Genomic DNA, 21,804 nt, shown 5'->3' with positions numbered 1-21,804 from the left:
CCCCTCCCCCCACAGTTACAATAGGGCGGGCACAAGCTCTAGTTGCTGCTCTTGACTCTCCCCCCATGAGAGCTGTGCCAGCCACAATCGGGAAGAATCTAGCAGGAAATCCCAAGTGCAGGATGATGTTACAGTCGAGCATTGCCAAGTGTATTTAGGAACGAATTTAACAGAAGATGCACGGGAATCCTACATCAACAACTACAAAACGCTGCTGACCAAAAAGAAGGAAGACCTGCATGAGAAATATGTGATGCACATGGGTTAGAAGAGTCACCACTGTTAGTGTCAGGCCTCCCCAAACTGATCTGAAGATTCACCCCAACCCCAGTCACAATTAGAGCAGGGAAAATTGACAGGCCTTTTCTAAAACTGATACAGAAAGTGGCCATCTGCCTCTAGCTTTTTTGCCTGGGTTAAGTGTGGGGCAGGGAGCAATAATGATAGTTTTGATTTTTTTGAACACTTACTATGTATCTTGTGCTTTCTGTACATTGTGCTAATCTTGTCAACAACTGATTCTCTTTATACAAATGAGGAACCTGCAGATCAGAGAGTTCAGGGTGTTCCCCAAGTGTCTGTGCAGCTGGAGCTCAGACCCTCATGGTCTTACTGCTGTGTCAGGGTTGTGTGCAGTGAGTGGCCCTCTCAGTTTCAAAGCCCCCATGCCTTCAGTGTGTCTGTCACACGAGTGACATCTTGAAGACTTCAGTGAGTCGCTAAGAAATGGTACGCCCAGTTTCATTGACAAGCACCAGATTTCGAAAAGTATCTAGGAAGATTTTTTTTTTTTTTTTTTTTTTGTACTGCGTTCACTTGGACTTTCTGAGTTTATAACTTGAGGGATATTTGATATTCTGGTCAGACTCAAAAATGATTTTATAGTCATATGTTGAAAAGGCTGCCCTTATCAGAAATAAAAATGAAATAATCTGCTTCTTGTGCAAACACTGGCTGTGTAGCTGCTGCTAGTCTGGAGGAGGGACTTGTGTGACTCCCAAGGCTGGCCCAGCGGCTAGCGGTGCAGCTTTTAAACAGACCTGCATTTGAAGGGAGAAGGCGTTAGTGCCCCAGTGTCAGGAAGCTGGCCTGCAGGAGTTTAACAGCACCTCTGTGTCATTTGCCTTGCTGACCCATATTACTGAGCGTGTACCACAAACCTCATTCCTATTTCTGCCCACCCCCCAGCGTTGTTTCCTAAAATGCAGCCCCACTGGTGTTACTTCTCTGCCTAAAACTCTACAGCGTTTTTTCGTCACCCTCTTTGAAGTTGGTGGAAGTCAGTTCCAGAGCATGGGAGAGAGAAGGAAGGCCTCTTGTGGGCTTTAGGATTTTAAAGCAATTGGGATAAAGATGGTTCTCTTACTACAGAACCATGCAAAGATTTTAATGTGCTAGTAATGTGGATTGTGAGTGGTTATCGGCCTTAATCCTTTCCCCATTCATTTGTCTATGAAACTGTCCTGCCTCCCCTGATGACCCCACTGTGAGCCTCAGGTGAGTAAATGCTGCAGAACACCAGATGAGTTCCAAGCTCCAGTGCATTGTCTGGACTCAGGCCACCTGTCCCGACCCTCCCCAGCTGGACTTCTCTGTGCCCTTCTTTGAAATCACTTGCAGTTTTCCCCAGCGAGCCACATTTTGTGCCTTCTTCCCTCTGCTCATGCTTTGCTGTTTGCTTAAAATAGCATTTGCCACTTTATGAAAGAACACTGACATCCAAGAAAGTTGAGTTTGTTCAAAGTCACAAAGCTCTACAGTGACAGGGCTGGGATTTTAACGTAGCTCCTTGGGCTCATGTCCTTTCCGAGGCCCTGCACATAACAGCCTGGTGTGTGACCTTGGAGGGGGTCTCCTATTTTTGTCATCCTTTAGCCATCTATTATGTCATGCCAAGTTTGAGTTATTCTAAGGTCATGAGTCTGAGTCCTGAAAAGTCCTAAGTCCTAAAACCAGAGCCTGATCCTGAAATCTTTATTTCAGAACAAGCGTTGTCTACTGCGAAGAAGTCACCTGAGGAAACAAGATACTTTCTCCTGTCATGTTGCTGACATTGTTCACAGTGTCTTTGGAACTCTTTAGAACTGCTTTTAGTAGCACGTTCTTTTGCATATATTTAGCAGAGAAGTCTAAGGATAGATTAAATTTTTTTAGAACTAGATGTCAGAAATAAGTCAGGCATATTCAAGAACGGACTGAGTGCCGGCGACCACAGTTGGCTTAGGTGCCCTGTAACTACACAGACATGGGCTCTGAAGGCAGCTGGTTCCAAAGGAGAAGTCCCTGTAGTGTTTTGATCATGAGAATAAAGACCCAAGGCAATTCCTGTGTAGGAAGAGCACTCATTTTACGTATGATAGAAAGAACAGTGAGAATAAATTAGCACTTATGCTTCATACTGCCATATTCCCTTTCTTGTCTCATGTTTCTTAACTTCTTTGGGACCAGGATTTCCTCCACCTGCTTTCCTAATTTGTCACAGATTGGCCCCGTTTGACCCATCTCTGCCCCAGTGTCCCTCATTGCAGGCCGCTGGCCTGTCACTGCTTCCTGAGTGTGCGCCAGCTGTACTTCTGTGTCTTTTCACAGCTCCACCCGGTCTGCAAACGGGGTCCCCCATCCCAGTCAGCTGGAGGGGACCTGCCCTTGCCTCCCCACCCATCTTCATCAAGACTTAGCCATCTTTGACTTCAGCATAACCCTCTTTGACTGTCTTGTAATAGATTCTTTTTGTGTGTGTGTGTGTGTTTTTGAGATGGCGCTTCTCTCTGTTGCCCAAGCTGGAGTGCAGTGGCGCGACCTCGGCTCACTGCAGCCTCTACCTCCTGGGTTCAAGTGATTCTCCTGCCTCAGCCTCCCGAGTAGCTGGGATTACAGGCATCTGCCACCGCACCTGGCTAATTTTTGTAATTTTAATGGAGTTGGGGTTTCACCATGCTGGCTAGGCTGATCTCAAACTTCTGACCTCAAGTGATCTACCAGGCTCAGCCTCCCTGTAATAGTTATTGAGTTATTCTAAGGTCATGAGTCTAAGTCCTGAAAAGTCCTAAGTCCTAAAACCCGAGGTGTCTGTGCAGCTGGAGCTCAGACCCTCATGGTCTTACTGCTGTGTCAGGGTTGTGTGCAATGAGTGGCCCTCTCTGTTTCAAAGCCACCATGCCTTTAGTGTGTCTGTCACACAAGTGACATCTCGAAGACTTCAGTGAGTCGCTAAGAAATGGTATGCTGTTGTAACAAATTACCATAAAATGAGTTGGCTTAAAATGTCACAAAGTTACCTTGCAGTTCTGCCATGGGAAACCCAACAGGGGTCTCACTGGGCTAAAGTGAAGGTGTCAACAGGGCTCCTTCCCTGAGGCTCTAGGGGAAATCAGTTTCCTTTTCCTGCTCCTACAGGCCACCTGCATTCCTTAGCTCACAGCTCCCTTCCATCTTCAAAGCTGGTCATGGCCAGGGATGTCTTTCTCACACTGCATTGCTCTGACACTTAGTTGGCTCGGGCTGCTCTAACAAAATACCATAGACTGGTGGGTTAAACAACAGAAATTTATTTTCTCACAGGCCCGGGGGCTGGGAAGTCCACGATCAGGGTGCCAGTGTGGTTGGGTTCTGGTGAGGGCTCTCCTCTCCTTCCTGGTTTGCAGACGGATGCCTTCTCCCTGTACCCTCACATGGTAGCGAGAGAAAGCAAGCTGTCCACTTTCTCCTCTTGTAAGGACCCTAATGCCGTCAGGAGGGCCTCACCCACTTGACCTCATCTAAACCTAATTATTATGCTTCCCAATGGCCCCATCTCCAAACACCATTACCTTGGGGATTAGGGATTTAATATATGAATTTGGGGGAAGGGACGCAATTTAGTCCCATAGCAAACAGTGACTCTTCTGCCTCCCTCTTCTACATGTAAGGACCCTTGTGATGACATTGGCCTCACCCAGATAATCCAGATAATCTCCCTATCTCATGTTCAGCTGATTAGCAACTTGATTCCATCTACAATTTCAATTCCTCTTTGCCAAGTAGCATAACATACTCACAAGTTCTAGGGATTAGGAGGTGGGCATCTGGTGGTGGAGGAGATGTTATTCTCTCTACCACACCTCTCCTGAATTCTTAGGATTTGGAGGTTGAATCAGTTTCCACTGTTTCGTTCAGCTACAAATTAAAGGGTACCTAACATGCAGGCACTGTTAACACTTTAAGTATTGCTCCCGATTGTTCTCTAGTAGTTTTGTATCTGTTGATCTTTGCTCGGTTAATTAGAAGCCCTTAAGGTGAAAGACCAATTCTGGGAGACGGTGTCGGTGTCATTTAGGATAGAGAAGACATAGATATTATAATCCAAGAACCCTTGATTAAAAGCTAGCAATGCCACTGAAAAAGCCTGTGACATTAGGACGATTATTTTACCTTTCTGAGCCTCAATTTGCTCATGTGTAAAATGGGAATTTAATGGGTCATAGGATTGCTGGTGAAGATTAAGTGAGATAACATGAAAAATTCCCATGCATGGTTCTGGACATACACGTGGTAAGTGTGACAGCTGCGATATACCTCCTGTGTGTGTTTCTTGCAGTGGCTGCCATGGTCGTGGGCAGATAATAGGGGCCCAGTAAATACTTAGTGTTTATACATTATCAGGTTCCTGAGGTATGTTCTTACACTGCTTTCTTAGTGTAGGAGAGGTGAACTTACAATTTTAGATATAAGCAGTGTGTGTTATGACAGGCCCTGTATTCTCTTCTTTGAGGATTTATATGGATTTATGTAGAAGGAAATTTAAGATGCCTTAAAATGGAGGTTGGAAAACTGTGGCCAGACACCTGTGTTTTCACAGCCTGAAAGCTAAGAATAGTATCTTACCATCGTTACCTACACAATAACCTCAGTATTGCCTCAACAGCCCGCAGTGTGATGGTGTCTGGAGGTGGGGCCTTTGGGAAGTAATTAGCTTTAGATGAGGGCATGAGAGCGGGGCCCTCATGATGGGGTTAGCGCCCTGCTTAAATATTTACTCTCTGACTTTCTAGGAAGAAGTTTCTGAATCTCTGCATTAGAGCAGTGGTTATAAACTTGAGAGAGTATCAGAATCCCCCTGGGGTCTTGTTAAAACAGAGATTGAGTTTCTGGTTCAGCAGGTCAGGGATGGAGCCTGAGTATTTGCTAATTGAAAAAGCTCCCAGGTGACAGCGCTGGGCTTTGAGAATCCTACCTTAGAACCCCCCATCCCCACTTTAAACACTGGACTGGGCCAAAAGGGTATCCGCATGTCCCACATGTAGCAAAACAGTAGTCTTCTTCCACAATAGCCGGTGTGTTATGTTTGCTCCCCGTCTTCGCAATGATGGCAACCCAGCCAGCTGTATTTCTGGAGAGTCTTAGCTCAGGTTTGCAAAAGCAGTTGTCATAATGATTTATGAGAAACTCTTTGCCACTCAGTGATTGATTGCTATCTGACCTCTTAAAAAAAAGTTCGTATTTATTTTTAAAACTCTTGTCTAAAATTTCCCAAGCTCTGGCTCAGCCCAAAGGTGTTCCCTCCACACCCCAGGAAGTTGAAGCTAACATTTTTCAGCTGTTTGACATATCAGTGGGTGGAAAAATTCATCTCTATCAAGAAGGAAGCAACAAAAGATTTTCATTTTCACTTCTCTAGAATTACTCTGTCATAAGGACTTGTTAGAACATTCTTATTGAGAGTGATATTCCTACCCTCAATCAGAATATCCTAGAAGATTATCCCATTCTTGAAAGTACAAAGAAAGAAATGCTGATTTTCCCTCAAAGCCTTACCATCTCCGACCTACAAAAGAAAATGAGAACACAACAACTTTGTGTGTGTGTTCCTGCCTGTTGTTTGCAGTGTTAGAATGTGATATGAAAGTATACTTCAAATGCATACGGAAGACTATTTCTACTGTAGATATTATCAATTAGAACAAGGCAGTTCAGAACAAAGATAATAGTTGAGGAAATGAAGTTTCACTGTGCAATAAGAAGATACTGGCTGGGCACGGTGACTCATGCCTGTAGTCCTAGCACTTTGGGAAACTGAGTCAGATGGTTCGCTTGAGCTCAGGAGTTCAAGACCAGCCTAGGCAACATGGTGAAACCCTGTCTCTACAAAAAAATACAAAAATTAGCTGGGCATGGTGGTGTATGCCTGTAATCCCAGCTATTTGGGAGGCTGAGGCAGGAAGATTACATGAACCTGGGAGGTTGAGGCTGCAGTGAGCTGAAATTGCACCACTGCACTTCATCCTGGGTGACAGAGTGAGACCCTGTCTCCAAAACAGAAAAAAGGAAAAGGTTATTTTTTTGAAAAAGAAAAAAATATTTAAAAAAATATGTATACTGTATCTGATTTCTGCCTGTTACATGAGAAAATAACAAGATCAGAATAATCCTTACTGTTTGGCCAGCTCACAGTAACTAGTACTGTGCTCCATTGTTGCGGCACTGAAAACATGCACGCAGAGTTTTTGGAAAGCAGTTTGGTGGTGCACATCAAGAAAAATAAAAATCTTTTTGTGGAAGGAGATCCATGCACAAAGATGTTCCCTGTCTTGTTGCACTGCTTATCAAAGTGAGAAATTGAATGCCTCCTATATAAAGCTGAATTAGGATTTAGCTGCTTGCTGGAATTATGTTTATATAGCAACAGGAAGAGAAATGCTTATGATGAAATCTTCAGCAATAAAATTCAGGATACAAAATTTACGTACACTGTGTGTGTTTAAAAAGAAATAGATGATAAATGATGATAAAGAATATTGATACTCACCAACTTGAAGGTAGAAGCATAGTGGTAATAAATACTCATGAGGTATTTGTTAGAATATTTCTATTATAAAGCTAAACAAAAACTTTATGTGAATTCCATGCACGTGGGGAGCACCCTACGTGCCACCTGACTGAGCCGTCGTAGTCCTTCTGAAAAATTCCAGGTGGTTTTGGTTGATTACAAGATCAGTGTGAGCCAGTACGTGGCACATGTCCCAAAGGCGAGCCACACGTGACCTCAGTGAAGTCTTTGGTGCTTATAAAGAAGGTTGTTGTTTCATTATTTAGTTGTAAGAGCAGCATATAAAGAAGAACCTGAAAATCTTAGAGATGGAGAAATCTCCTTGTAGGATGGGTATCTGAAGGACGTGGGGCTCTTAGTTTCGGAAGGGGTGAGAGAGGGCGTACGTGAAGGGCTGTCTCTGGGCTGAGGAAGGTAGACGTAGTATTTGTTCCTCTCTAGAGGAGGCTTTCACAAGAGCAAGCCTTGACTCAGATATGAAGGGGAGGATAACTGGGTCAGCAGCCTGAGTGGCGAGCTGGTGGTTGGAAGGTTCCTGCAGCGGGTGCACGGCCCCTGTCTCTGGGGAAGTTGTAGAGGGAGGTGAGGACGTAGGCTTGAAGGCCCTGGAGATGTCTTCCAGTTGTGAGGCTCTGGAGTCCAGCCGTCTCCCCGCTGCTGGCTAACAACAATGATTGGAATTTAGATGATGACTTGTGGAATCCTGTCCAAAGTGACCACTGCATTAGTCATGGAAGGAAGGTACCTCTGAAGGAACGCAGAGGTCTGTGACTTAACTGACGTCCCAGTGTTGGCATGAATCATACTTCGGTTCAGAGGTATCTGCTATTTAATTTGGCCGGTGTTTATAGTCAGCCAGTCTGTGGGCCAAGCCGGTGGCCACATGCATCTGTGAGACATGGGGCTGTGGTTTCATCAGTGGTTCTTTAATCTTTTGGTTATCATAGACATCTGTAAAAATAAGAAGGCTGTTTTGGATGATCCCTCCAGGAAAAGGTACCTTTACATAATTTTGCCTACACTGTTTGGGATTCACATACCCGCATAAACCTGTCCACAAACCCAACACACCAAACGAAAAAGCTCAGACCTTGAGCTTAAATCTTCTACCACATCAACACGATGACTTCATCTGTTTCCTCATCTGTAAAATCCTGCAGAGTTGTAAGGATGAAAGATTAGTTTTACACATATGTCATCTCCACAGTGTTCATGGTAGCTACTGTCTGAGGCCTTAGAGACCTTGCACTTTCCAAGGGCTGCTTGTCCCTGAGGGTGAGACCCCGGGATCTCATGGAACCACAGGAGTCAGCTTCCTTCCTAGAGGCTGTGCCCTCCATGGAGTTGGGTGGGGGCAGCGGTGTGTTCTTAAGTCATCACTGTGGTGAGCACGTAAGTCATGGGGTATAATATGGCAAAAATTAAGGGCTGAAATCTGCTTACCCTGGCTAAATGCACATTCTGTAATGTAGCGAATCAGATTGCTTTGCCAACATGAACTCTTCCTCCATTAAAGGGTGTGAATACAATTGGGAGTAAAATTTCTAACAGCTTGTACTCCCCATTCAACAAATGTTGAATTCACCTCTTGGCTTTGAACCCAAACACCTTGGGGTAGCCTGTCTCCAGGCTAAAGGAAAGCCCTGCCAGTTTTTCAGTGAGACCCGCTCCCCACCACCTCCAGCCCCCTTCAAGCACCCCTAGGATGGAAGCAGCTCTCTGGTTAAGGAGAGTGAGTCAAGCAGCTGGTAGCTCAGTTTTAGTCTCACGTCATACTACATTTTCAATGAGCAAATTCCTTTAAACGTCGTCTGCTCCAAGAAGCCTTTTCTGTTACCAGCCCCCAGAAAATGTACTCCTTTCCCGTAGAGTGCTGTGTTTCCACCTCGTGTAATTTACATAACAGTGAATTGTTTTCGCATGTTTATCTTTGTCTTGCTAAGTTGTGTGTTGGCAAGTACCAAGGTTTATTATCTTTCTTGAATGCAGATCTCTTAGAAGCCTTTTGGCTGCTCTCCATTACCTGGGATGAAGTTCCTCATTTCTGGCCCCTGTCTGACACTCCAGCCCTTCTCCGTGCTCTGGCCACACCAAGCACCTTGAATTCCCCAAAGCTCATTCTGTTTCTTGCCTTTATGTCACTGCACTGAACTGATTGGCTGAGTCTTTCTCCCTTATTGGATGCTTGCTTCTTGAGGGCAGGAGCTCTGCATGATGAATCTTTGTGTTCATTAGTGCTTGCTGCATAATAGAGTTTCAGCGTGATTGGATTTTATTTTTTAGTAACCAGAAATATTCTTGACCCATAATGGAAGCACACAGTGAATGAGTAAAAGTAAATGTTGGTATATTCTGTACTCTAAAGCCTAAAGGGACAGAAAGCATCAACATAAAAAAAAAAATATGCAGGCCGGGCGCGGTGGCTCACGCCTGTAATCCCAGCACTTTGGAAGGCTGAGGCGGACAGATCACAAGGTCAGGAGATCGAGACCATCCTGGTTAACACGGTGAAACCCCGTCTCTACTACAAATACAAAAAATTAGCCGGGCATGGTGGCGGGTGCCTGTAGTCCCAGCTACTTGGGAGGCTGAGGCAGGAGAATGGCGTGAACCTGGGAGGCAGAGCTTGTAGTGAGCTGAGATCCCACCACTGCACTCCATCCAGCCTGGGCGACAGAGCAAGACTCCGTCTCAAAAAATATAAATGCAGTGGCCCAGTCGCCACTCTTCACCCCTCTTACCTGCTTTCCAAGTGTATTCCTACAAGCAGTAGAAGCTTCACAGGGAGGTAACTGAGGTGACATTTAGTTATTCACGCAGACTTTGAGCTGTCATTGGAAGGATGGGGTCATTAATATAAGGCAGGATGAAAGAGGATGGGGTGATCATGGACAACAGGTTTTGTGTTTGAATAGCCCACACCTTGGCCTTATTAGTGAACTCCATTGCTAGCTGCCTGTGCTGAACACAACCAGACTAGATACATCCTGGGGTACTATCCACAAAGACTGGCGGTTTCTCAAGGAATCACATTCCAAGGGACTTCCTAGGAAAGATGATGGAAATGGGTTTTGAAAGTGGAAGAAGCCTGGGGTGTTGGAGAAGGCAGAGGAAGTGGCAGGAAGAAGCCCGTGAGAGGCATCCTTTCCAGTTGCTCAGCCTGCGCGGGAGCTCGCAGGGGTTATGAACAGGGAGGACATTCTTGTTCAACCCCTTCTGATTGTGGCTACTTCTGTCTCGTCAAAGATGATACAGGTATATCAGTTCCAAAGGCTGTCTCCCTCATGTTACCTTGTCCAGGGAAAGCTTTGGGAGAGAAAGACAGATTCTAACGTTATTTATTTAGTTATTTATTTGTTTATTTATTTTCTTTTGAGATGGAGTCTCGCTCTGTCACCCGGGCTGGAGTGCACAGTGGCACGATCTTGGCTCACTGCAATCTCTGCCTCCTGGGTTGAAGTGATTCTGGTGCCTCAGCCTCCTGAGGAGCTGGAATTACAGACACCTGCCACCACTCCTGGCTAATTTTAGTATTTTTAGTAAAGATTGGGTTTTGCCCTGTTGGCCAGGCTGGTCTCAAACTCCTGACCTCAAGAGATATGCCCACCTTGGCCTCCCAAAGTGCTGGGATTATAGGCGTGAGCCGCTGCACCCGGCCTGATGTTCTTAATAGGCACAGTCACAGAGCACTGAAACAATCTGGCAGTTAGAGCTGATGCTTCAGATTTCTTTTTAAGTTTTTATTTATTCTTTACATTGTTATTATAAAGATAAGCTAAGCTTAGTTTAGAAAATTTAGAAAGTTCAGAAAAGCACTAAACCAACCAAGTCTTGACCCTTGACCCTGATGGAATCTCAGTATCTTTATAACCAGCAGAGGCTCAGGTGAGCGCTGGGTCTGAGGCCCACCCCTGACTTGGAACGAGGCTCTGCCTCTTAGAAGTTGCATGACCCTGGGCGGGTTCACACTCCACAGTCTGTTTCCTCGTCCACTCAGAGGAGAATAAAATAACATCTAGAAAGCACTTGGCCTGGGGCCTAGCATATAACGCCTTGCATATAACAGGTTATTGACTGCTAGCAAGTGTTCAGTTTTTCCTACCACTGTTATAATTTTGATGTATTATCTTTTCAACCTCCTCTTTATGTTTTACTTTTTTGCAAAATTGAGACTAAATATCTAATTTTGTGTCCTGCCTTTTTTTAAACTTGTCGTTCTGCTCCTACCATATTCCTGTATCATGATGTTAAAAGCCAACATAATATTCCATTTTGTAGAAATACTGTTAATTTAACCATTTTCATATTGTTGGAACTTAGCACATTTTAAATTTTCACTCTTTATAAATGTTCTGTACACACATCTCTGATCACCTAGATTATTTCCTTAGGATAGATTTCTGGAAGTGGGATTATCCGGAATGATACACATTAGCAAACTGGAAATGAAAATGTGTTTTCAGCCATTTAGTTGGGATGATTCTAGAAATAAAGTTCTGAAAATGGCCCTCTCTCGCGGGATGTCCACCAGGTAGAGACCCTGTTGAGAAACAGGGATGATCTTTGATTTGAAGAAATTGCATTCCCGTGAGATCGCGCGCCACAAGTGAGGTTGGAAACAGGTGGCATGCACAGCCGACAGCCGGAGGAAATGGTCCCCGCTATGCAGAGTTGTGCATAACATCACAACATTCATGTCGTGATACACATTTGAGGATTAATCGTCGTGTCATCCATCTAAGGAGTGTCTCCACCAAGCTGCTGCCGTAGAGAACATATGTCTCTCCTTAAACGCTCCCTTCACCAAGCTGTCTGCATGGAAGGTTGGAATGTGGGGTGTCAGCAGGTGATTTTTCCTCCGCCTGACTCCCAAGTAGCCTGCGGTCTGGCCTGGAGCAGGGGTTTGGAGGGTCTTTGTTGGGTCAGCATGGAGGCGGGGACTGGGAAGCCATGAGGCTGGTGCACCCTGCCTTCTTTCTGTTATGCTGGTTACAGCACTTGGTGTTCGGGTTAACGGTACATGCACTTGACTGGAAGGTTGTACATTGTCACTATCTTCAGCTCTTAGGCTAGATAAGAGCTAAGAGCTGAAGATAGTGACAATGTCATGAGCAAATGAAGAAACGATTTTTGCTGTGGGAGGAAGAGCATTGGACTCAGAGTCAGGAAACCCGAATTCTTGTTCCAGCTCTGCTGCAAACTCACTGTGACCTTGAGCAAGTCATCACCCTCTCTGAGCTTTGGTTTCCATGTTTAGACTAGGTCACTTTTCAGGATCTATGGAATGAAAGGACTCAGCAGTGAGTATAGGAGCCCTGAGGAGGTGGGGACAATGAGACCTGTGTTACCTGTGGCGATTTTGAGAGTTGAGAGCTGGATGCAGACAGGGGCTTTAAAACAGGGAAAGTAGGCCAGGTGCGGTGGCTCGTGCCTGTAATCCCAGCACTTTGGGAGGCTGAGGCGGGCAGATCACGAGGTCAGGAGTTCCAGACCAGCCTGGCCAATATAGTGAAACCCTGTCTCTACTAAAAATACAAAAATTAGCTGGGCACGGTGGTGCGTGACTGTAGTGTCAGCTACTTGGGAGGCTGAGGCAGGAGAATCACTTGAACCCGGGAGGTGGAGGTTACATTGAGCCGAGATTATACCACTACACTCCAGCCTGGGCAACAGAGCGAGATTCTGTCTCAAAAACAAAACAAAGCAAAAAACCAGAGAAAGTATTAACAGTGGGAACACATAGGACGCCCTGGTGTTCCCCTGGGGCTAATGCCTGTTTCTGTGATCTGCTGCTTCTCTACTCGATAAGTCTTACCTGTCCTTGGAGCCCGATTTCAATATCTCCTTGCCATCTGAGTCCTCAGCACCTAGCCCATTGCCTGATGCGTTGTAAGTGATCAGTGCATGGATTGACATATCTTTCCCCAGGCATTCATACCAGCCATGAGCATATGTGTCCTTGTATCTCACCCCAGCATACTGTCACATCCCTGTTGCAGGGCTGGAAATAGTGAGTTAACGTTATGTTTGAGATGAAAGAGGAGGTGGTTGAAGGTGAGTTGGCCGTGGGACGCCCATCCTCTGGCAGTGCTGTGTTGGTGGCTTCCTCACTGTGCCGTGGGCCACACTGACCTGTCGAGAGCCGTATCTGCGTGTGCGGCCCATAGATGGGGCTCGAAGGAGCCATTCTTTGTCATTTTTGTATCCAGCAATTTTTGCTTAAACCATTTGCACTGGGCCTTCTCCTTGATACCAATTTTTTAAATAACAGAATCCAGTAAACTAAAAAAGCACACAACAAAACCTAGTCATTGCCTCTAAACTCCATTTGTACACATGCATGCTGGCTTCATGATTGATTTCTCTGCAAGAGTCTCTCAGTTCATCCTTTTGCAGGGATTGGTGGGTTTCGTGCAGTGAGGTGGGGGAGATAAAGAGGTGATGGCTTAGAATTGAGAATAAACGAAGTCTTGTCCTAGCGTGGTCTCTGTGACTCAGATTCTTATTTTCCAAAGTCCCTCCCAGGTCAGTGATTATTGGATCTGGATCATTAAGGAGAATTAGAGTTTAAGATACATTTGAACAAGGGGGAGGTGAGAGTGTGAGCTCTTTTTAGAAGAACAGCTTTCACAATTCTGTAAATAAAAGCTGATAGACCCAGTTTGAGATCTTTCCAGAAACTTTATTCCCAAGCTATTTATTTTAGGTTCCTGTTTTAAGATTGTTTTTGGCAAAAGGAAAACAAACGCACTCAATGATTTTCTGTTCTATAGTAGGAAAATCTTCATCTTGGGGTGATCCGGAGCAGTGGGTCAGTCAGTGCCATGTTATTCATGGAGGGATGGCTGTTGTCATGGTGGGCACCATGCTAGGTGTTAGAGGAAGACACAGGGCTTATGGGCTTCAGCAGGAAGCTTCAAGTTCATTTGCGGGTTGAAAAATACGTCTAAAAATCCCCAACTAGACCAGCACAAAAAGATTCCCACTGACCTAAACTGGTACAGTGTGAGCATCAGAAGATAGTGCTGATTGTAGTGGATGAAAGCGCTGTAAATGTAAATTCGTGAGATGATGATGGTGATGACAAGCCAAAGAACTAATTGATCACATTGGGGTTGCTGGGGATCAATGCATCATTTAGAAGATGTATAGGGACAAGATTTTGTTTTGTTTTGTTTGAGGTGGAGTCTTGCTCTGTTGCCCAGGCTAGAGTGCGCTGGTGTTATCTCTGCTCACTGCAACCTTCACCTTCTAGGTTCAAGTGATTCTCCTGCCTCAGCCTCCCGAGTATCTGGCATTACAGGCATGTGTCACCATGCCTGGCTAATTTTTGTATTTTTAGTAGAGACAGGGTTTCACCATGTTGGCCAGGCTGGTCTGAAACTCCTGACCTCAGGTGATCCACCTGTCTCAGCCCCCCAAAGTGCTGGGATTACAGGTGTGAGCCACCATGTCCGGCCAATAATTTTTTTAAAAACAAAAAAACTTAACCTACACCAGGTAGTCAGCTGAGGAGCCCAGAAGGAGGGATGATAAGGAGTACTTTCGTATTTCTTGGTGCTGGAACGTGAAGCCTACTACCAGTGAGAAGGCCGGCTCCTCTCTCCTGCCCAGGGCTGGAGGCAGCCTGTGTGGTCCACAAAGTGCATTGACCCTCCTACCAACTCTGTGGTCTGGAGCAGGCGACATGAGTCTCTGAACTGCACTTGATTCAGAAAAAATAGGGATAATGATAGGCAACTCTTAGTGCTGTCAGGTTAAACTGAACAAAAGACTTACAAGCGACCTAGTAGGCATTAACCATGTGCGAAGTCCCTTCCCTTTGGGTGTTCACTTAGAGCAGCACTGAGGGTCCAGTCCTCCTCGTGGTTTGAAGGACACCATGAGGCTGGGTAGAGTCTTCAGCTTCTCTCCTGCCGGGTGCTTTGTATTCATTGCCCAGCACCGTGAAGGAGGACACCACGGCCCGGCTCCCCTCTGTTGGTGTCTCTTGAAAGACCCATGGCTCAGAAAGCAGCGAGCGAGGGAGTAAGCAGGAGCGTGGAGGTTGCATTTCTGTTTCTGTCATCCAGTGGACAGACAGTATGTAGTGACAGATGCCTGCCTGTGGCCACCAGCTCCCTTCCTGAACCCACTGAAACTGCCCATGTCTTGACCACTAATTTTGAGATAGTTTAAAAATAGTATGTGGTTTGAAAGGACCTTGCCTTCACTGTTAACCACGCTCTAGAATTATAAATAGAGTAAAACAGAAGGAATTATTGATCTATCTGTGAAACTGGATTTTAAAAACCTAAAAATTAGATACTTTTGTTCGACAAGGTAAACTTTTTAACGATGAAACAAACATCGCGTAGTAGAGTAGGAGAGTGGACCTTGGAATCAGAAGATTTGGGTTTGAATCCCAGCTCTGCCGCTTTCTGGCTGTGTTTCCTCAGATGAATTATTTGATCTCTTTGAGCCCTAATTTCCTAATAGTGTTATGAGAAACAATACATGTCTTATGAAGTTTAGAAAAAATATATGTAAAGTTTGTGCTTTGAATAAGTGACACCTGTTGCTGCTGTTAACTTTTGTTAGTGTTATTGGTTATGTGCCGAGTGTGGTAAACCAAGTCTCTTTACCTGATTCTTTCATTCTTCCTCTGACCTTGAGAGCATCTCCCAGCAGGTCTTTATGCTTTATGTAGCTGATGCTGCAGGCCCAGCATCACTGTGACCAAGGTCATACAGATGTTTGCTGGCGGACATAGGACTGGAACCTAGATCTTCCGAGGGCTCCTGAGGAGCTGTGTTTGCCGGTGTGTGCATGTGCATGTGTATGTTTCTGTCTGAATTTGTTGAATCTGGTCTCAGAAATTCATTTAATTTATCTAGAACTCTCAGGCTCTTTTCTGGAATGTTAAAAAAAGGGAAAGGACTCAGTGAAATGAGTTTTCTCTTGTGTCTGCTGGATCCCCATTAGAGCCCTGTAGTCCCCCAAATGCCACTAGAGGTCAAGGACATGGTGCTTCCCCCCTAGGATGGGCGAGCAGACCATTTATGGGTCATAGGGATTGGCTGAGGGTCCAGGACTGCCCTCCAGGAACAAATGTTCCCTCGTTTTCCCTCATTGTCAGGCCCAGCCTGGGCATTGATTGGCATTAGCCGACAGTGGTCTTATTTCCCCGAGAAGGAATTTGGGAGCTACAGACGGGCTCTCAGGATCTGTCCCCTGGTGGAGGAGCTGCAGCGCTAAGGCTGTCTCTGGTGGAATTCACATCCAAGTTCACACTGCAGGTCTGGCTGCCCTGTTGTGCCTGTCAATAGTTGTGTTATATTTCCAATTGAACTGATGAAAATAGAAATTAGGTAGCCATGGAGATAGAAGTTGTTTTTTTATAGACTGGCTGGTTTCATTTGAAAGTGCCTGACCTAGTAGTGAGGGAATTATATTCAACCACGTTAATTTACCGGAATCACCTGTGTCCCCTCCCCCATTCCTACCCACGGTTCTGAATCAGAGGTCTGAGATGGTGGTGTCTAGAGTTTGGTGAAAATCCATGCATGCTTTTGGTAGCCAGTAGGGATTGAGAACCACTGTGCCAGAGACCCAGAGTCCAGATTTTCACTCTTTCAGGTGCTACTTTGAGGCCTAAATGATAATAAAATGCTATGAGACGTAGCACCTGGTTTGCTTTTTCTGCTCAAACAACATGTGTGTTGTCTAATATTTCAGGCACACGACTTGGTCAAAGATGAATACAACTTAGTCTGTAAACTCTAAGCACATCCATTGTATGGGGAACACATTTACCAGACCATTTCAATATAACATGCTGAGTGCAAGGATAGGAGAGGTGCCAGTGAAATACCCAGGGTGTAGGGCAGAGTCATGGAAGGCTTCCTGGAGGAAGCATGAGTCTGTAGGATGCAGAGGAGTTTGGGAGGGAAGGGCCCCTGGGTAGAGGTTGCATCCTGAGCAGAGCCACTGAAGCTGCAAAGACCACTGCTGTTCCTGTGTGAAAAGGAGAAGGAGCTGCGGTGTGTGGCTCTGAATTAGAGTCCTGGGTTTCAGGCTAGAGAGGAATGGGGCATCTGTGGTTGAGTTTCTGGGAGGGGACTGAGTCTGGTGACTTCTGCCATCATTTGGTGAAGGAAGAGTCCTCGGAGGGGTGGAAATGTTGTGTGTCCTTGGCCATCTCATCTGGTAATGCTGAGGACCACTGGACGTGGGCAAGGGCTTCCCCTCTTGCACACCACACTTGTTCTTTGGGATCTGTTGCCGGCACCACGGGTTGTTGTCAGGATAACGAAGCTATTTCTGTTTCTGGTGCAGCTTGATTTTTCTCAGATTTTTCTTCTGCTGATGTGTTCAGTGTTATTCACAACCGAGAAGAACCTGGTGGGGAGTGAGGGTGGCATGCCTGAGACTCACAGCGCCTCCCTCATTCTGTTGCAGCTCACGTGGAAAATGAAGAGCAGTACACCCAGGCTCTGGAGAAGTTCGGTGGCAACTGCGTATGCAGAGATGACCCGGATTTAGGAAGCGCATTCCTGAAGTTCTCAGTGTTTACAAAGGAGTTGACAGCTCTTTTCAAAAACCTGGTAAGCAGCTCTGTGTATGAAATGCTGCGGTTGCTTCAGATGGGAAAGAGGCTCAGTAGAGGATACTTAAGGCTTGTTTGATGTACTAGGAATGCATTTCATAGTTCCTTGGGTACCTAAAAGCGTTATGTTTTCTATATACATTGGGTCAATTTGGAATAAAGTTTAAAACTGTAATTTTTACTTTAGCAGGACTTAAAATTCAGCTCTGCAATTTAAATGTACACAGCTATGGGACAAAACGGGTAAATGCATTCATCTTCTTAAGGGCCTCTGATTTGAATTTTTAATAGTTTCTAAACTGTGTAGAATACTCTCTTTCTGGTAATTATAGTAGGCATTTAAGCTTATAATATTTAATAAATATGTTTCAGGCCCGTCTTACACAGCAAGGTAACCTGTAATCAAAGCACAGAAATTACCATGAATATTTAAAGGCCTTTTGTGCTCCCAAGTGTAGAACCTAAAATAAAACCTGGCCTGAGAGCAGTGCCTGAGTTTTCAGCCGTGGGAATGCGGCACTGGTGCCTGCTGCCTGTGGCTGCTGCTTGGTACTGTGGGTGAATCGCGCCTTTCTTGTGCCTGGCAGCTCTGTGCTGTCCTCGTGATGGGGACAACATTTTGAAGAAGTGGGCAGCCCAAGAGGGCTGTTTGGGACCCTGCCCTGGTGGAATAGACCCTGGGATTGCCCCAGCTTTTCTTTCCTGTTTGTCTTCTCCAGTTTCTCCTAAAGGCCATGGAGGAGGTCAAGAACTCAGTAATGCTTTCTCTGTAGGCCACAAATAACAGCATCTTTTTCATGTCCTCTATTAGAAAGCTCATAACAAGTGAAAAACAGCTCGTTCTTGAGATGGTGATGACAGTGATTTTGTGAGAGTGGCCTTAGAAGGGGAGAAATGAGGGAACATCACGTGTGAGTTCCTAATGGGAAGAGCAGGAGCACTCGGGCCCTTGTGCTCTCTCCCCATCTTCACTTATGAACATTTCTGTAGGAAATGGTAAAAGTAAAAAGCTGTTGCTCTGCTTGAGCTTTTCACTTGGAGGAATTTGAAATCCTTTGGGGCTTTGGTTGCGCTCATCCTTCTTCATCCCTATCCTAGAGTGGCGGCCCACCTGCTCAGCAGTGGAGCCCTCGCCCTGCCTCAGCCCCGTGCCCTGGACGCTGGCAGGCGTGCATGATAGGGTCTCCCCACCGGGTCGGGAAAGAGTGGAGATTTTTTTTAAACTGGAGAAACTGCATGTGCCCAGGGTAAAGATCCATAGATGCTGCCATGGAGGGCGTCTCCTGGTGGAAAAGTCAGTTGGCTGCCTGCTCTCCCCACACCTGGGTGGATAAGCCCTTTCCCTACACACACAGCTGCCTGTGAGCCTCCTGGTGCCTCACGCTTCAGTACAGATGAGCAGCCTCCAGCATGAGGGAGACCAGAATTAGCAGAACAATGAACGTACGGGAAGACTGGGATGCAGCTTGCTATTAAAGAAGGCCAGGGACATGACTAAGGTAAGAAAATATAACATTAAAAATCCAACAGGAAGGGTTGGAGTAGAGGAAATCTCTTAGAAAATAGATCCAAAAGACCAAAAAGTGGGAAATAGATAAAAGACAAGACAAGGATTAATTCTCAAGGCTCAGCATCCAACTGGCAGGTATTTTAGAAAGAGAGAAGGATGTCATCAGTGCAACAAATCTAAAGACAGTCTCTAAAAATGGAACGGAAGAGTCTCCAAGTTGAGAGGCTCGCAAGTGCCCAGCGCAATAAGGGAAAAGACCTACCCTAAGCATCCCTGTGCGAACTTGCAAAAGATCTTAAAAGCTTCCAGACAGCACCCAGAGGATTCGGAATCAGAATGGTGGTGAGCTTCTCAGCAGCAGCACTGGAAACGTTACAGCATGGAGCAATGCCATTAAAATCGTGAGGAAACTAACTCAGCCTGGAATTATGCCCAGCCAATCAAATATGAGAGTAGAATTAAAGATATTTTCAGACATGCAAGGCTCAAAAACTTTGGCTCCCATGTGTCATTTCTCTGAAACTCCTAAAGGATGTGTTTTAGTAAAATGAAGGGGAAAGCCAAGAAAGAGGAAACTGAAAGTCAGGAAACAGGACCCAACACAGGAAAGCAAGCCGTGGATGGGAATTCCAAGAGGATGATGGCGAAGGGAAGTCCCAGCGGGGCTGCCAAGCAGGGGGCCTAGAAAGCAGCCAGCCCACGATGGCCAACGATGTAGGAGATGGGTGGAGGCCCGGGTTCTGCTTCTCCCTCCCAGACACCTAGCCCTTTAGCTTTATTCATCTGATGGCTAGACCTGGATTGTCTCAGCTCTAACGTGGAGCGAATAATGCCATACCTGATTCTGTGGATAGATTATAGCCAGCTGGTGACTCTCATACAGGATAGCTTATTTAATTCTTATGACAATCCCATAAGGTCAGTCAGTGTCATTCCCACTTCACAGGTTAGATAACTGAGGCCCTGAATGGTTGAAGAGCTAATATCTGGCCCGGCACAGTGGCTCACATGTGTCATCCCAGCACTTTGGGAGGCCAAGGTGGGTGGATTTCTTTGAACCCAGGAGTTCAAGACCAGCCTGGGCAACATGGGGAAACCCTGTTTCTACAAAAAACACAAAACTTAGCTGGGTGTGGTGGCTCATGCTTGTAGTCCCTGCTACTCGGGAGGCTGAGGCTGAAGAATTGCTTAAGCTCAGGAAGCGGAAATTGCAGTGAGCTGACATCACGCCACTGTACTCCATCTGGGTGACAGAGAGTGAGACCCTGTCTCAAAAAAAAAAAAAAAAAAAAAGAAAAGAAAAGAAGCAACAGCTAATACCTCTCTTGGGAGGCTCAGAGTCCTTGCCTAGGCAGGCCCACCTGGAGCACTCCACACCATGGAATCCGGACAAAACTAACTTGTCTCAGTTAACAACAAAGGCAGTTGCGCATAGTTAAATAAAATCAATTCCTCCCTCTCCTTTATAAAATTTCCTGCAAAAGCAGAAAGCAGAGCAGGGCCTGCATGTTACAGCTGGTACATTGCTCACCACCCTGTGACTTTGCCAGTTTTTAATACTTCACACATCACTGCAGGTCCTAGTTGCTGTCCATCTTTCTACAGTGAGTAAAGGTATCAATAAAGGTATCCGTGGCAGTGATTTGATGAGCACCCAGGGTGTAGCAATCACTGGGCTATGCATGCAGGATACTCTGTTTCATTTATTCCACTTGACAGCTGTGCAGGATAGTTTGTATTACCATCATCTTAAGGCACACAGTCACTTACAGGGCCCTTAGCTAGTGAGGGACAGAGTTGGGATTCAAACCCAGGTATTAACACTCCAAACCCATGTTGTTGTCATTGTGACATTTAAAGGAACCACAGCCTCTTATCACCTTCTTGACTGATCATAAGGGTTCAAGTTTCAGCTTGCACTTTATGGAAGTCGGATTGTTGATCCTGTTTCCTGGCAAAGATCAAAGAGAGAGAAAATTTCTTATTTGAGCCAAAATTAGCACTTACCACGCCTGATTTTCCAGGCCAGAACCTGTGTGGAAGCTGCACAGCCAGAGGAAGGCCAAGTGGTGGCTCCTGCAAAGCTGGGTAGACAGGGAGTGGATTATAGGAGAAGTCTCCTTTTTTGGAATTTTGTATACCATTCTTCTTCCTATTTTTGGTCACATCTGTCTTATCTCATATTTTCCAAGCCTTGCTTTTGCTTTCCCTCGGGCATTTAAAAACATTTCAGTTCTGTCCAGCTAAGACTCACAGTGCTACCTCTTGTCCAGAAAGAATAACAATTACCACCTACCTGCTTGGAAGCGTGAAAGAATGTTTATAAAGCAGTTGGAAGATCTCCAGAGAAATGCCAGCTTAATATAAAGCAAGATTTTCTTACTAATGGGTGAGATTCTCACCTGCAGAAGTCTGTGAATTTTCTCTGCGGTGATGCAGGATGAAAGGGAAAACCAGGCGGCTCCGGAAATGTGACATGTGTGAAAATAAAGTGCTTATGAAGTCTGCCCGGTTTCAGGGGTTCTTTTCCTCTTCCCAGATGGATGTGAGAATGCTGGAAAGACTCCAAGGGCCACCTGTGTGCTGAGAAGTGGCTCTCTAATGAAAGGCTGCATTTCAGGGCCGATTTCTGAAAGGTTCGTTACAGATATGTAGTCTCTGTCTCCAGTGTTAGAGGATTGTTAGTGAAAGATGTCCTCACGGTCTGCAGAACCTGCTCTACATGAAGATCAGCATCTGTTGAAAGCAGGGGCCAGTGGGTGCTGACGAGAGAACAGAGTTGCAGCATGAGATCTGAGGTGACCCTGGGCTAAGGAGTTGTCCCTCACCCACGTTGATAGAGGAAATGGAAAGCTCTACCAAGCAACATGCCTATCAGTCATCTTTTTTTTTTTTTTTTTT

The 21,804-nt window shown here is 45.6% G+C and overlaps 1 protein-coding gene across 1 annotated transcript in view; it reads left to right on the top strand.

Annotated features, from left to right (window-relative positions):
- Window positions 1-21,804, top strand: part of ASAP2 (ArfGAP with SH3 domain, ankyrin repeat and PH domain 2) — a 175,623-nt gene that overhangs the window by 43,767 nt on the left and 110,052 nt on the right. The window contains exon 3 of the mRNA XM_011965316.1: window positions 17,246-17,391. Coding sequence (XP_011820706.1) covers window positions 17,246-17,391 — 146 coding nt within the window. The remainder of the gene's footprint in view (window positions 1-17,245; window positions 17,392-21,804) is intronic.

This window comes from Mandrillus leucophaeus, unplaced genomic scaffold (genome assembly GCF_000951045.1).
Source record: "Mandrillus leucophaeus isolate KB7577 unplaced genomic scaffold, Mleu.le_1.0 Scaffold72, whole genome shotgun sequence".
Taxonomy (NCBI): domain Eukaryota; kingdom Metazoa; phylum Chordata; class Mammalia; order Primates; family Cercopithecidae; genus Mandrillus; species Mandrillus leucophaeus.
This window is presented reverse-complemented; position numbering and strand designations above follow the sequence as displayed.